This window comes from Entelurus aequoreus, linkage group LG25 (assembly GCF_033978785.1).
Source record: "Entelurus aequoreus isolate RoL-2023_Sb linkage group LG25, RoL_Eaeq_v1.1, whole genome shotgun sequence".
Classification (NCBI taxonomy): Eukaryota; Metazoa; Chordata; class Actinopteri; order Syngnathiformes; family Syngnathidae; genus Entelurus; species Entelurus aequoreus.
The window spans coordinates 1,618,983-1,636,299 of record NC_084755.1 but is presented as its reverse complement, the minus strand read 5'-3'; the positions used below and the strand labels follow the sequence as shown (position 1 = coordinate 1,636,299).

General features: G+C 39.4%; 1 protein-coding gene across 4 annotated transcripts in view; it reads right to left on the bottom strand.

Moving 5' to 3' along the window:
* LOC133642385 (centrosomal protein of 112 kDa-like) overlaps positions 1-17,317 on the bottom strand; it is a 327,796-nt gene that overhangs the window by 248,569 nt on the left and 61,910 nt on the right. For all 4 annotated transcript variants that reach the window (XM_062036544.1, XM_062036545.1, XM_062036543.1 and 1 more), the window contains one exon: positions 114-213. In XM_062036544.1, the coding sequence (XP_061892528.1) occupies positions 114-213 (100 nt within the window). The remainder of the gene's footprint in view (positions 1-113; positions 214-17,317) is intronic.

The window sequence follows — 17,317 nt, the reverse complement described above, 5'->3', positions numbered from 1 at the left end:
AACGTCCCAGTGCACCAAGTTGTATCTTTTGAGGGAGGTTCATGGAGAGTGTTCTTAGACATTACTATAAACATTCTCTGCAGTGAACGCTGAAACTCTGCGTGACCTCTCACCTTTCCTCTCCAGTTTGTGGATCATCTCCTCGGATTCCTTCTGCTGAGCCCGAAATAGAGTTGTCAACTCTTCAATCTCCACATTCTTTCGGTCCAGAATCTGGTTTGGAGTAAACACAAAGGTTAATATACAATATACTGATATGAGTATTGGAACTTGTGAATATAGGAAGTGAAAATGGATGAATATTCAGTACAGTTATAGACAACCACAATGTATTCTCCCTGACATTGTATGTTTTTTATTATTACTTTATCAATCAATGTTTACTTATATAGCCCTAAATCACGAGTGTCTCAAAGGGCTGCACAAGCCACATCCTCGGCTCGGATCCCACAACAGGGCAAGGAAAAACTCAACCCAATGGGACAATGAGAAACCTTGGAGGGTACCGCAGATGTGGGAACCCCCCCTGGGCGATCGGTGCAATGGACGTCGAGTGGATAATATTGTGAGAGTCCAGTCCATAGTGGATCTAACATAATATTGTGAGTCCAGTCCATAGTGGATCTAACATAATAGTGTGAGAGTCCAGTCCATAGTGGATCTAACATAATAGTGTGAGAGTCCAGTCCATAGTGGATCTAACATAATAGTGTGAGAGTCCAGTCCATAGTGGATCTAACATAATAGTGTGAGAGTCCACGTCCATAGTGGATCTAACATAATAGTGTGAGAGTCCAGTCCATAGTGGATCTAACATAATAGTGTGAGAGTCCAGTCCATAGTGGATCTAACATAATAGTGTGAGAGTCCAGTCCATAGTGGATCTAACATAATAGTGAGAGTCCAGTCCATAGTGGATCTAACATAATAGTGTGAGAGTCCAGTCCTTAGTGGATCTAACATAATAGTGTGAGAGTCCAGTCCTTAGTGGATCTAACATAATAGTGTGAGAGTCCAGTCCATAGTGGATCTAACATAATAGTGAGAGTCCAGTCCATAGTGGATCTAACATAATAGTGTGAGAGTCCAGTCCATAGTAGATCTAACATAATAGTGTGAGAGTCCAGTCCATAGTGGATCTAACATAATAGTGTGAGAGTCCAGTCCATAGTGGATCTAACATAATAGTGAGAGTCCAGTCCATAGTGGATCTAACATAATAGCGTGAGAGTCCAGTCCATAGTGGATCTAACATAATAGTGTGAGAGTCCAGTCCATAGTGGATCTAACATAATAGTGAGAGTCCAGTCCGTAGTGGATCTAACATAATAGTGTGAGAGTCCACGTCCATAGTGGATCTAACATAATAGTGTGAGAGTCCAGTCCATAGTGGATCTAACATAATAGTGAGAGTCCAGTCCATAGTGGATCTAACATAATAGCGTGAGAGTCCAGTCCATAGTGGATCTAACATAATAGTGTGAGAGTCCAGTCCATAGTGGATCTAACATAATAGTGAGAGTCCAGTCCATAGTGGATCTAACATAATAGTGTGAGAGTCCAGTCCATAGTGGATCTAACATAATAGTGAGAGTCCAGTCCATAGTGGATCTAACATAATATTGTGAGAGTCCAGTCCATAGTGGATCTAACATAATAGTGTGAGAGTCCAGTCCTTAGTGGATCTAACATAATAGTGTGAGAGTCCAGTCCATAGTGGATCTAACATAATAGTGAGAGTCCAGTCCATAGTGGATCTAACATAATATTGTGAGAGTCCAGTCCATAGTGGATCTAACATAATAGTGTGAGAGTCCAGTCCATAGTGGATCTAACATAATAGTGTGAGAGTCCAGTCCGTAGTGGATCTAACATAATAGTGTGAGAGTCCAGTCCATAGTGGATCTAACATAATAGTGTGAGAGTCCAGTCCGTAGTGGATCTAACATAATAGTGTGAGAGTCCAGTCCGTAGTGGATCTAACATAATAGTGTGAGAGTCCAGTCCATAGTGGATCTAGCATAATAGTGTGAGAGTCCAGTCCGTAGTGGATCTAACATAATAGTGTGAGAGTCCAGTCCATAGTGGATCTAACATAATAGTGTGAGAGTCCAGTCCGTAGTGGATCTAACATAATAGTGTGAGAGTCCAGTCCGTAGTGGATCTAACATAATAGTGTGAGAGTCCAGTCCATAGTGGATCTAGCATAATAGTGTGAGAGTCCAGTCCATAGTGGATCTAACATAATAGTGTGAGAGTCCAGTCCATAGTGGAGCTAACATAATAGTGTGAGAGTCCAGTCCATAGTGGATCTAACATAATAGTGTGAGAGTCCAGTCCATAGTGGATCTAACATAATAGTGAGAGTCCAGTCCATAGTGGATCTAACATAATAGTGTGAGAGTCCAGTCCATAGTGGATCTAACATAATAGTGAGAGTCCAGTCCATAGTGGATCTAACATAATAGTGTGAGAGTCCAGTCCATAGTGGATCTAACATAATAGCGAGAGTCCAGTCCATAGTGGAGCTAACATAATAGTGTGAGAGTCCAGTCCATAGTGGATCTAACATAATAGTGTGAGAGTCCAGTCCTTAGTGGATCTAACATAATAGTGTGAGAGTCCAGTCCATAGTGGATCTAACATAATAGTGTGAGAGTCCAGTCCGTAGTGGATCTAACATAATAGTGAGAGTCCAGTCCATAGTGGATCTAACATAATAGTGTGAGAGTCCAGTCCGTAGTGGATCTAACATAATAGTGTGAGAGTCCAGTCCGTAGTGGATCCAACATAATAGTGAGAGTCCAGTCCATAGTGGATCTAACATAATAGTGTGAGAGTCCAGTCCATAGTGGATCTAACATAATAGTGAGAGTCCAGTCCATAGTGGATCTAACATAATAGTGTGAGAGTCCAGTCCATAGTGGATCTAACATAATAGTGTGAGAGTCCAGTCCATAGTGGATCAAACATAATAGTGTGAGAGTCCAGTCCGTAGTGGATCTAACATAATAGTGTGAGAGTCCAGTCCATAGTGGATCTAACATAATAGTGAGAGTCCAGTCCATAGTGGAGCTAACATAATAGTGTGAGAGTCCAGTCCATAGTGGATCTAACATAATAGTGTGAGAGTCCAGTCCATAGTGGATCTAACATAATAGTGAGAGTCCAGTCCATAGTGGGGCCAGCAGGAGACCATTCCGAGCAGAGACAGGTCAGCAGCGCATAGATGTCCCAAACCAATGCACAGACGAGCGGTCCATCCCGGGTCCCGACTTTGGACAGCAAGCGCTTCATCCGTGGCCACCGAACCTGTGCCCCTCCCTCCACGAAGGAGAGGGGGGCAGAGCAGAAAAGAAACGGCAGATCAACTGGTCTAAAAGGGGGGTCTATTTAAAGGCTAGAGTATACAAATGAGTTTTAAGATGGGACTTAAATGCTTCTACTGAGGTAGCATCTCTAACTGTTACCGGGAGGGCATTCCAGAGTACTGGAGCCCGGATAGAAAACGCTCTATAGCCCACATACTTTTTTGGGGCTCTGGGAATCACTAATAAGTTGGAGTCCTTTGAACGCAGATTTCTTGCCGGGACATATGGTACAATACTTTACCACAATTGTTCAACAAAACAATCAATAACAGCTCAACTTAGGCTATGTCTACACTAAGCCGGATAACCCCTTAAACGAATAATTATTTAGCCTAAGCCTCGTTTCAGCCACACTAAATCAGCGTTTAAGGTCCCCCTCCTCAGACAATTTTTTACACAGGTAAGTGCGCCGTCTATTTGTTGAATCTCCGGCTCTTAGCTTTGTATGGACTCATTGATCGTTTACAAACTGAGTTCGAAGAGGAAGTGACGCCAAAAAGACTGCGCCCCACACAAAAGGTGATATCAGGAAGATGGAGGCGAGTCATCCAGACATGCCCGTGTGGAAATCACACATGAACACCTTTAAGAGAAGCAAACGTGCGATCGCAGCTATTTGGGATACAACACATCTCAGACGGCAACACAGACGGTTGAGCGACGGTTTAGGATAGATAGATAGTACTTTATTGTAAGGCCTGGAAGAAGGGCAGCCTGGTGGGATATGTTTGTCAACGAGTGTGTTGTGCCAGCTGAACGGTAAGAGAACTTTCCAATGTCCAGGTCAGCTGTGATTCTACTTAGTGAAAAACTTTGTCCATTTGTCGAAGGAGAGACAACGACAGACTACGAAAAACAGCGAATACATTTGGACTGGCAAAGCAGACTATTACTAGTTATTGTCCACGATGTATGTCGAGCGATTACTCAACGTCTAGTCAGTGTTTCCCACACATTCATTTATTTGTGGCGGCCCGCCACGAAAGAATTAAGGCCGCCACAAAAAAGTATTTTTTTATTTTTTTTTTTGTCTGTCCTGTCCAGCTTCTAGATGCCCATATCGGCTGTTCAGATTTACTTTAAAAAAGAGAAGTGTAGGATCAAGATTTTTGGAGCTCTTTGTTCAGCGGATCAGATGTTTGATGAAGCTTTGTGTCTATCTACCACCACTACTGTTTTCTGTTTATTTGTTACTGACTGTGGCAGGACACCTCTGCCTCTGTTTCACTTTATGTTGCTGGTAAATAATATGGTTGTAGTAGTAGGCTAAAGTTAAATTATTTAGTATGCATTAATTAAAGGGGCAGAGCTTTAAGAGACATTTTAGCTTTTATATTTTTATAAGATATATTTTTTGTAAGAACCACAATTAATAAATATATTTCAGTGAATAACTTATTGTTCAAATCTGTATATAAATATGTACATAAAGTGTTGTGATTATATTGTAAAATGGATGGATGGATGGACGTTTAAAACAAAACTATTAATTAGTAATTATACATTTTTTGAGCCTTTTTAGAGAAAGTCATATCATTGTAGTAAAATATGCAAATTACTCGATGATGTCATTGTGACCACGCCCCCACCGCCACAGGTATCTTGGCAGTTTATGGGAAACACTGCTAGTTTTGTACTCCATAACTATTGTGAAGCCATGAAGTGGTTGCGGTCGTCGAGTACATTCCTTAGGTGGCTGCGGTGTAAATGAGTAAAATGGCACCTGAACACAGCATCTGTGCAGAGACGCTGCTAACTACATTTACATGATGCCGGACATCTGTGTGTAATTAGTACATTAGACCCTAGAGGTTTGAAGCAGCGGTGTGAAAATACAAACGACAAATCTTGGTTCAAAAGAATCAAAACTGTGAAGACCTTTTTTTTAATATAAAAATAAGTATTAACACAGACTAACAATTGTATGGCTGAAAAAAGCAGAAATAACACATTTAGGAGTACTCCATGTTTTTCCTATTTGATAATCCCATGCAGTGAAAATATCAAACAGCCAAATGTTTGTTTCATCTGACATCACAAGGACAAAGATAAGACCTTCTGGAGGAAAGTTCTGTGGTCAGATGAAACAAAAAATGAGTTGTTTGGCCACAATACCCAGCAATATGTTTGGAGGAGAAAAGGTGAGGCCTTTAATCCCAGGAACACCATTCCTACCGTCAAGCATGGTGGTGGTAGTATTATGCTCTGGACCTGTTTTGAACCATGAACTGGTGCTTTACAGAGAGTAAATGGGACAATGAAAAAGGAGGATTACCTCCAAATTCTTCAGGACAAGCTAAAATCATCATCATCATCATCATCATCAGTCTTGGGCACAGTTGGGTGTTCCAACAGGACAATGACCCCAAACACACGTCAAAAGTGGTAAAGGAATGGCTATATCAGGCTAGAATGAAGGTTTTGGAATGGCCTTCCCAAAGTCCTGATTTAAACATGTGGACAATGCTGAGGAAACAAGTCCATGTCAGAAAACCATGAAATTTAGCTGAACTGCATTAATTTTGTCAAGAGGAGTGGTCAAAAATTCAAGCAGAAGCTTGTGGATGGCTACCAAAAGCGCCGTATTGCAGTGAAACTTGCCAAGGGACATTTGGTCAAATTTTCAGGGGACCCATAATAAATTCATAAAAGAAGCAAACTTCATGAATGTTTTTTGTGAGCAACAAGTATGTGCTCCAATCACTCCATCACAAAAAAATAAGAGTTGTAGAAATGATTGGAAACTCAAGACAGCCATGACATGATGTTCTTTACAAGTGTATGTACACTTTTGACCAGGACTGTAAATTAGGGATGTCCGATAATGGCTTTTTGCCGATATTGTCCAACTCTTTAATTACCGATACCGATATCAACCGATATATACAGTCGTGGAATTAACACATTATTATGCCTAATTTGGACAACCAGGTATGGTGAAGATAAGGTACTTTTTAAAAAAATGAATCAAATAAAACAAGATAAATAAATTAAAAACATTTTCTTGAATAAAAAAGAAAGTAAAACAATATAAAAACAGTTACATAGAAACTAGTAATTCATGAAAATTTGTAAAATTAACTGTTAAAGGTTAGTACTATTAGTGGAGCAGCAGCACGCACAATCATGTGTGCTTACGGACTGTATCCCTTGCAGACTGTATTGATATATATTGATATATAATGTAGGAACCACAATATTAATAACAGAAAGAAACAACCCTTTTGTGTGAATGAGTGTAAATGGGGGAGGGAGGTTTTTTGGGTTGGTGCACTAATTGTAAGTGTATCTTGTGTTTTTTATGTGGATTTAATTAAAAAAAAACAACAAAAAAAAAAAAACGATACTGATAATAAAAAAAACGATACCGATAATTTCCGATATTACATTTTAACGCATTTATCGGCCGATAATATCGGCAGACCGATGTTATCGGACATCTCTACTGTAAATGTGACTGCACAGTGCCTGGTCCTGCAAGGAGAGTGCACGGGATGTTAGGAAATGACAGCTTTTAGGGTGGCTATTGTTTTCCCTGTTACTGCTGCTTCTGTGCAGGGATCCAGTGTGGCCACCGTTTATGCCACACGGCTAGATATATCCTGTGGTGTGCCGCAGGGACCAAAATTGTTTAATCTTTATACAAACGACATTTGTAAAGTTACAAAGGACTTAAAGTTAGTTTTATTTGCAGATGATACAACTACTTTCTGTTCAGGAGAGAACACACAGAAGATAATACAAATAATAACAGAAGAAATGAACAAATTAAAAAGATGGTTTGACAAAAACAGACTATCTTTGAATCTCAGTAAGACTGAAATAATGCTATTTGGTAATAGTAGGAAAGAGCATCATACGCAAATACAAATAGACGGAGTAGACATCAAAAGGGTAAAAGAAACCAGATTTTTGGGAGTATTAATAGATGATAAAATGAACTGGAAATCTCATATACAAAACATACAACATAAGGTAGCAAAAAACATTTCAATAATGAATAAAATAAAACACATCCTGGGCCAAAAATCACTTCATATTCTCTACTGCTCACTAGTGTTACCATATCTGACTTATTGTGCAGAAATATGGGGAAATAACTACAAATGTGCGCTACATTCGTTAACCATGTTACAAAAAAGATCAGTTAGAACAATACATAATGTTGGATATAGAGAACATACAAACCCTTTATTTATTAAGTCAAAAATATTAAAGTTTGGTGATTTGGTAAAATTGCAAACAGCTAAAATGATGTACAAAGCAATCTATAACCTGCTAGCAAAGAATGTACAACATTTCTTCTCAACTAAAGAGGAGAAATATAACCTTAGAGGAAAAAATAATTTAAAACATTTATATGCACGTACAACACTTAAAACTTTTAGCATAACAGTATGTGGAATTAAATTATGGAATGGATTAAAGAAGTTAAAAATTGTACTGACATGATCCAGTTTAAGAAGTTGTTTAAATTAATAGTGCTTACAAAGTACAAAGAAGAAGAATTATGAGAAAAACTTCCAACCTTATTGAAAATATTCTTCATCTCAGTATGTTAATAATGACTAAATTAATTAATTACATATTACAAACTGTTGTATATACTAATTCATAGATGTTATTTTATTATATAAAAAGGTCAGTAAATGATTTTATATAATTGTAAATGCTTTGAAGTGGGAAAGGGGTAGGATTAAATAAGCTTTGCTTCTTCCTACTCCTTTTCGGGCATGATGTAAATGAAATGATATGAAATTGTGTGATGTATTATGATGTAAATGTGTTCATGTTCGAAATAAACTAAAAGAAAGAAAGAAAGAAAGAAAGAAAGAAAGAAAGAAAGAAAGAAAGAAAGAAGAACTAGGGATGAAAACTGTTCTAGAAATTGTACAGTAGGAATATGCTCTCTTTGCAGTGGAAACGCACAAAAAAAGACAGATTCCAACTAAGTTGTATCAGCCATACAGTACAAAACTACACAAAGTACGGCGCACAATTAATCCTTTTTAAATTGGAAAAGGGGGGAAAATGTCAACATTTACATTTCAAAATATGGGAATTTTTTTTCCAGGAAATGTTTTCATGGACACTGCTGCTTTACCTCACTCAAATAGGGCTAATTAAAGTGAAACCTTCCATGAGGCTCGTCAGTATGCGCCCCTAAATCGCTTCTCTTTGAAGCCATCAGATGGAAGACGAAGTCAAATACAGAGGAAATTAAATTGGACATAACTCACCATCTGTGTTTAATTAAAGAGAGGGAGGGAGAAGCTGGCTGTCATTCTGTCTCGTCAAACACAAAGTATTGGGCATCTTAGAGCAGAGTGAAAATTGCTGTGCTTCGCCAACCCCCCGCCCCTGTTTTATTAAAAGCTTCTGTCGCAGCAGAAGAAAGTCAAACATCAGACCTGACAGATACCAGGTGCTTGTTCTGCAGCCTATCTGATGGGCACTTCTTATGAAATGAACCATTTTTCAAGGCTTTGAAGAAAAGATTGTTTGCAGCATGGACTTTCTTTTCATTAGCCAGCAAATGGAGATAACAAGCAATGATGGGCTGTGTAATGCAGTAGTTGTCAAGAGGCAAGTTTGCAGACGTGACAGTCCAGTTGGCCCTTGTGGCAGCGGTGTAAAAACCCAAATAACTCTTGGTTCAATAGAATAAAAAATGTTTGTTTTGCTTTAAATTCAAGATGGCTCTGCAGATGGCTGTAGTGATGGGATCGGCAGTTCTTTTGACTGTACTGAATCGCTAGAATCAGTTCCTTAAATTGATTCGTTCAAAAAATGTGTTCACCGAATCACTTCTGCAGTTCTTTTGACAGTACGGATCACTAGAATCAGTGACTGACAACTGCAGTTTAGTACGTGTACCGAATCTCTTCTGCAGTTCTTTTGACAGTACGGATCACTAGAATCAGTGACTGACAACTGCAGTTCAGTACGTGTACTGAATCACTTCTGCAGCAGCAGTACAGTTTAATTGCAAATCAATTATAATGATGATAGCTACTAAACAACAACAACAACAGTTGCAGTAGAATAGATAATAATAATAATAATAAAAATAATATGAATCAGAATTGATCCCCAAGGAGAAATGTATTTTTGTTACAATAACTGTGTAAATAATAGCCTATGTATGTGTACATACATTAGTTATTATTTTTATTTTAAATCTTCTCAAAACAGCCTGCCCTACACGTTACCCTCCGCCTCTCCCCCTCACGTCGCTGCTGCTCAGCCTGCACGGATTTTCTTTAACTTTATGTGTTGAGATAATGGGGACGTGTGTTTTGTTTTCATGTGGCTTGAGTCAACATTAGCCGTTAGCTTGGAGAATGAATGGAGAACGGATGCCAATGGCATGAAACTTATCCCCGCGACGGGGGGCGAATCACTCGCGGCATCGGGGCAAGCAGAGCAGAGAGCGAGAGCGTTGTCGCTCACTGAGTGATTCATGTCGTTAATCCGCGGTGAACGAATCGTTCGCTCAGTCCCTCCCCCCGCCCTCTCATTGGCTGCGTCGTTTGCCGACGTCGAGGGTTCAGTGAGTCACAGAATGCGGCAGTTCCACTCATACCGGCATGGTCGCGGCGGAGCTCAACTGAACTGAGAAAGGAACGAATCAGTTCATGAAGTGATTCGGTTCAGTACGTTCACTCAAAAGATTCGTTCTTTCGAACGAATCGTTCGCGAACGACACAACACTAGATGGCTGCCAAGGTACTGTGCTCTCTTGCAGTTGTGTTTTTCTTTATTTCTGCAGTATTTTGCTGCCCTCTGGTCTCTGTAATTGTTTATATGTCTCGGATGGGCACATCAATCAGTCTGAGGTAGGGGTGTAACGGTATGTGTATTTGTATTGAACCGTTTCGGTACGGAGGTTCCGGTTCGGTTCGGAGGTGTACCGAACGAGTTTCCACACGGACATATCAAGTAGCGTAACGCACGTTGTGTAAACAATGCACACCGAGGCACAACACACGGTGTGCATTGTTTACTCAAAATGCCGGACATTTGAGGGTTTTAAGAAACTCCGCCCTGACAGCTCCGCAAAAGAGGACATGTCCGGTGAAAAGAGGACGTATGGTCAGTCTATCCTAGCCCGTTAGCTGCTGTCAGGGCGGAGTTTCTTAAATGCCTCAAATGTCCGGCATTTTGAGTTAGGGTTGTGTGTATTTTCAATGTACGTTCAGGGTTAAGAAGGGGTTAAAAACAAAACAAATGATGCTCGCAGCAGCATTGGTGAGGGAGGGGCAGAGACAGAGACAGAGAGAGAGAGAGTTACGATAAACGCGCATGCGTCGCCAGGCTCTGCTTTTTATCCATAGATTTATCACATTTAATTTTTTATTATCTATAGCAGGGGTGTCAAAAGTGTGCCCCGGAGGCCATTTGCGGCCCACAGCTAATGTTTTAAAGGCCCACGGCACATTCTAAAAATACTATTTAATAAACAAAAACATAAGAAAAGTGAAATAAAAAAGCTTAAAGGTTAAATGTAATTTAGAAAAAGTTGCAATGTTGACTAATAAAACAAAGCTGGGTTTTTTTTCTTTCAAACTGTCATTGCTCAAAACATAATATTGAATCAAAATTAGAGATGTCCGATAATATCGGTCTGCTGATATTATCGGCCGATAAATGCGTTAAAATGTAATATCGGAAATTATCGGTATCGTTTTTTTTATTATCAGTATCGGTTTTGTTTTGTTTTTGTTTTTTTAATTAAACCCACATAAAAAACACAAGATACACTTACAATTAGTGCACCAACCCAAAAAACCTCCCTCCCCCATTTACACTCATTCACACAAAAGGGTTGTTTCTTTCTGTTATTAATATTCTGCTTCCTACATTATATATCAATATATATCAATACAGTCTGCAAGGGATACAGTCCGTAAGCACACATGATTGTGCGTGCTGCTGCTCCACTAATAATACTAACCTTTAACAGTTAATTTTACAAATTTTCATTAATTGCTAGTTTCTATGTAACTGTTTTTATATAGTTTTACTTTCTTTTTTATTCAAGAAAATGTTTTTAATTTATTTATCTTATTTTATTTGATTCATTTTTTTAAAAAGTACCTTATCTTCACCATACCTGGTTGTCCAAATTAGGCATAATAATGTGTTAATTCCACGACTGTATATATCGGTTGATATCGGTATCGGTTGATATCGGTATCGGTAATTAAAGAGTTGGACAATATCTGCATATCGGATATCGGCAAAAAGCCATTATCGGACATCCCTAATCAAAATCAATGTTATTATGAATTATTGACCTATCCAAGGTTCCCATTACTTCACATCAAATATTCCACTAAGAAAAATATTTTTGGTGGAAGATTTTGCAAATTTGGTAAATAAATAACCCAAAAATGTATATTTTGTTGTTTTCTTACTGTACCGAAAATGAACCGAACCGTGACCTCTAAACCGAGGTACGTACCGAACCGAAATTTGTGTGTACCGTTACACCCCTAGTCTGAGGAGTTAAAGTTGGCACTTTCTTTCCATTAAATGTTACCCAACATCACTTACTGTATATGTGTAGCTAAAGTAGCCCCAGCCTGCACAAATGTGCATAAGACAGCCATGAAGTTGCCGTGAGGCAGTGCACATTTCCTTGTCAAAGTCAGTTTTGATACATCTCAATTGTGCCGTGAAAAAGGGGCGTACGACAGGTTTTTGTGTGTACGCAAGCTGGTCATTGGTTACTTATTCGCCATGAACTGCGGGGAACCGACAAAAATATAAACATGTACATTTTTTGGTGTTTTGAAATGTGGCGTATTCAAAATGCCTTTCCATAATTCGCGCCACAAGAGTCGTGATGATAGGGTGTTAACACCGCCATATACAGTTAGTCCAATTTTTCTCCCAGACTTTCATGAAATAAACACAGTAATTGTACAAAGGTGGCAAAGTTATAACCAGAAGCAATCACAGGCTCATCAAGAAGCCACACGGAGGCACCGCGTTTGATCTGGAAGATCCTTGATACCATGCCAATCTGCGCTGAAGTGGTGTTAAAAGCATGTTGAAAAAGGCTTACCGCCATCATCGGGACACGGTTTTCGGCAGTTTGACAAACGCCATAAACCTCCAATCAAACCGGCAATGTGTGAACACCCCTTCAGTTCAACTTGAATATCACAAAATTCTTTAAAGATATAGAGTCATTGTTTTCCATTTTTTAAGTACAGTTTGGATACTGTTTAAAGGCCTACTGAAACCCACTACTACCGACCACGCAGTCTGATAGTTTATATATCAATGATGAAATCTTAACATTATAACACATGCCAATACGGCCGGGTTAACTTATAAAGTGACATTTTAAATTTGCCGCTAAACTTCCGGTTCGAAACGCCTCTGAGGATGACGTATGCGTGTGACGTAGCCCGACGAACACGGGTATGCCTTCCACATTGAAGCCGATATGAAAAAGCTCTGTTTTCATTTCATAATTCCACAGTATTCTGGACATCTGTGTTCGTGAATCTGTTTCAATCATGTTCATTGCATTATGGAGAAGGAAGCCAAGCAAGCAAAGAAGAAAGTTGTCGGTGCGAAATGGACGTATTTTTCGAACGTAGTCAGCCACAACAGTACACAGCCGGCGCTTCTTTGTTTACATTCCCGAAAGATGCAGTCAAGATGGAAGAACTCGGATAACAGAGACTCTAACCAGGAGGACTTTTGATTTGGATACACAGACGCCTGTAGGGAACTGGGACAACACAGACTCTTACCAGGATTACATTGATTTGGATGACAAAGACGCAGACGTGCTACTGTGAGTATGCAGCTTTGGCTTTTTTTTGCGTATGTACGTAACTTTTTTAAAATATATAAGCTTTATGAACCTTGGGTTAGGTGAACGGTCTTTTGGGCTGAGTGATTGTGTGTGTTGATCATGTGTTTGAATTGTATTGGCGTGTTCTATGGAGCTAGGAGCTAGCAGAGGAGCTAGGAGCTAGCATAACAAACACGCAGGTGTTATTATGCAGGATTAATTTGTGGCATATTAAATATAAGCCTGGTTGTGTTGTGGCTAATAGAGTATATATATGTCTTGTGTTTATTTACTGTTGTAGTCATTCCCAGCTGAATATCAGGTACCGTGAGTATGCAGCCTTGGCTGCTAAACATTCGATAACTTGACCGTATGTGCGCGTCACGTACGTAACTTTTTAAAAATATATAAGCTTTATGAACCTTGGGTTAGGTAAACGGTCTTTTGGGCTGAGTGATTGTGTGTGTTGATCAGGTGTTTGTATTGTATTGGCGTGTTCTATGGAGCTAGGAGCTAGCAGAGGAGCTAGGAGCTAGCATAACAAACACGCAGGTGTTTTTATGCAGGATTAATTTGTGGCATATTAAATATAAGCCTGGTTGTGTTGTGGCTAATAGAGTATATATATGTCTTGTGTTTATTTACTGTTGTAGTCATTCCCAGCTGAATATCAGGTCACTCTCACAGCATCTTCCCTATCTGAATAGCTTCAACTCCCCACTAGTCCTTCACTTGCACTTTACTCATCCACAAATCTTTCATCCTCGCTCAAATTAATGGGGAAATTGTCGCTTTCTCGGTCCGAATCTCTCTCACTTCATGCGGCCATCATTGTAAACAATAGGGAACTTTGCGTATATGTTCAACTGACTACGTCACGCTACTTCCGGTAGGGGCAAGCCTTTTTTTTATCAGATACCAAAAGTTGCAATCTTTATCGTCGTTGTTCTATACTAAATCCTTTCAGCAAAAATATGGCAATATCGCGAAATGATCAAGTATGACACATAGAATAGATCTGCTATCCCCGTTTAAATAAAAAAAATTCATTTCAGTAGGCCTTTAAAGGCCTACTGAAAGCCACTACTACCGACCACGCAGTCTGATAGTTTATATATCAATGATGAAATCTTAACATTGCAACACATGCCAATACGGCCGGGTTAACTTATAAAGTGACATTTTAAATTTCCCGGGAAATATCCGGCTGAAACGTCGCGGTATGATGACGTATGCGCGTGACGAAGTCAGAGTAACGGAAGTTATGGTACCCCGTAGAATCCTATACAAAAAGCTCTGTTTTCATTTCATAATTCCACAGTATTCTGGACATCTTTTGCAATTTGTTTAATGAACAATGAAGGCTGCAAAGAAGACAGTTGTAGGTGGGATCGGTGTATTAGCAGCGGACTACAGCAACACAACCAGGAGGACTTTGTTGGAGAGCAGACGCGCTAGCCGCCGACCTCACCTTGACTTCCTACGTCTCCGGGCCGCCAAACGCATCGGGTGAAGTCCTTCGTCCTTCTGCCGATCGCTGGAACGCAGGTGAGCACGGGTGTTGATGAGCAGATGAGGGCTGGCTGGCGTAGGTGGAGAGCTAATGTTTTTAGCATAGCTCTGTGCGGTCCGGTTGCTAAGTTAGCTTCAATGGTGTCGTTAGCACAGCATTGTTAACCTTCGCCAGCCTGGAAAGCATTAACCGTGTATTTACATGTCCACGGTTTAATAGTATTGTTGATTTTCTATCTATCCTTCCAGTCAGGGGTTTATTTATTTTGTTTCTATATGCAGTTAAAGCACGATGCTATCACGTTAGCTCGTAGCTAAAGCATTTCGCCGATGTATTGTCGTGGAGATAAAAGGCACTGAATGTCCATTTCACATTCTCGACTCTCATTTTCAAGAGGATATAGTATCCCAGGTGGTTTAAAATACAAATCCGTGATCCACAATAGAAAAAGGAGAGTGTGGAATCCAATGAGCCAGCTTGTACCTAAGTTACGGTCAGAGCGAAAAAAGATACGTCCATCACTGCCTCTCAAGTCGTTCACTGCAACGTTCCTCATCTACGAATCTTTCATCCTCGCTCAAATTAATGGGGTAATCGTCACTTTCTCGGTCCGAATCTCTCTCGCTCCATTGTAAACAACGGGGAATTGTAAGGAATACTAGCTCCTGTGACGTCACGCTACTTCCGCTACAGGCAAGGCTTTTTTTTATCAGCGAGCAAAAGTTGCGAACTTTATCGTCGATTTTCTGTACTAAATCCTTTCAGCAAAAATATGGCAATATCGCAAAATGATCAAGTATGACACATAGAATGGATCTGCTATTCCCGTTTAAATTTAAAAAAATCATTTCAGTAGGCCTTTAAGCACCGGCACAGTTCATAAGTATCTACCTCATAAGTATCTACCTCTACATACGCTTTATAATCAGCTTATTTTGCCATTTATTTTTTAGAATGAGCAAAGTCCACTTTTCCAGCTACCATATTTCCGCTTATGCATTTAATAACAATAACAACAATAAGTGATTAGATTTTCATCGCGCTTTTCAAGACACTCAAAGTGCTTTACAGTGGGATCTAGCAAATGTTCGGTGAAAGGCCTTTTCAGACCTCAATTAGTCCTTCGGAACACATAGTAGTTTCGATCAGAGGAAGACTGATATTTTTTCTATATTCAATCAGTTACATTTGATTGCATCAACAAAAAGACATACCAAGATCTCTGGACAACTGATTACAATTGATTACACTCATCACCACGCTTGGACCATGTAGACACAAGTCTGCCTTTGTTCAAAACTCAGGGGTTTTTTATGCCAAAGACAAAACGGGGCCGTTGCAGAGTCTAACCTAACGTATGATGCTTTAGTTTGGAGAGAACTACACTACCGTTCAAAAGTTTGGGGTCACATTAAAATGTCCTTATTTTTCAATGAAGATAACTTTAAACTAGTCTTAACTTTAAAGAAGTACACTCTATACATTGCTAATGTGGTAAATGACTATTCTAGCTGCAAATGTCTGGTTTTTGGTGCAATATCTACGTAGGTGTATAGAGGCCCATTTCCAGCAACTATCACTCCAGTGTTCTAATGGTACAATGTGTTTGCTCATTGGCTCAGAAGGCTAATTGATGATTAGAAAACCCTTGTGCAATCATGTTCACACATCTGAAAACAGTTTAGCTCGCTATAGAAGCTACAAAACTGACCTTCCTTTGAGCAGATTGAGTTTCTGGAGCATCACATTTGTGGGGTCAATTAAACGCTCAAAATGGCCAGAAAAAGAGAACTTTCATCTGAAACGCGACAGTCTATTCTTGTTCTTAGAAATGAAGGCTATTCCACAAAATTGTTTGGGTGACCCCAAACTTTTGAACGGTAGTGTACATGTATGAATGTACAATGCTCTTGTCTTTTAATCAAACCTCATGAATCTCTCTATGCACGAGGACCCTGTCCTTACCCTTGAAGCCGCACAATGAAGTCAAATCACTTACTTGGCGCTGACCAGAACCGTACGTGTATGACAGTCCATTACATCGTTGACTGGCAATTAAAAAGTGCCTGCCTGCAAATGTATTTTTTTATCCGAGTTTAATACATGTTGGAATATTTTGTACAGCTATGTACGTTATTTATTTTACGTAGAAAGAATATTTTTCTATTTTATTTATGTTATGTAATGTAATTCTGTGCTACTTAAACAGTTTACAGTTGACTGTTTACAGTACAGTTGTCATTCACTTCAATTGCAGTGAATCTTGTTCAAAATTGAATATCTTTATATGTATACGTTCACCGGAACATATATCGAGATATATATCGAATATCAAGTTTAAGTAAAAATATATCGAGATATACTTTTTTGTCCATATCGCCCAGCCCTAATTGAAGGTTGTTCAAAGAACCCTTTGAACATACAATTGAAAGCATACTGTCTTCTATTCTGGAGTCTAATATGCAGGAACGTTTAATAAACAAACCCCAAAAGCCTTCTAAATGATGATAGAACCCATTATTCATTCACTCCACATTTACACATGATGGTGGTAAGCTACATTTGTAGCCACAGCTGCCCTGAGGTAGACTGGCGGAAATGTCAATTTGTGCGTAT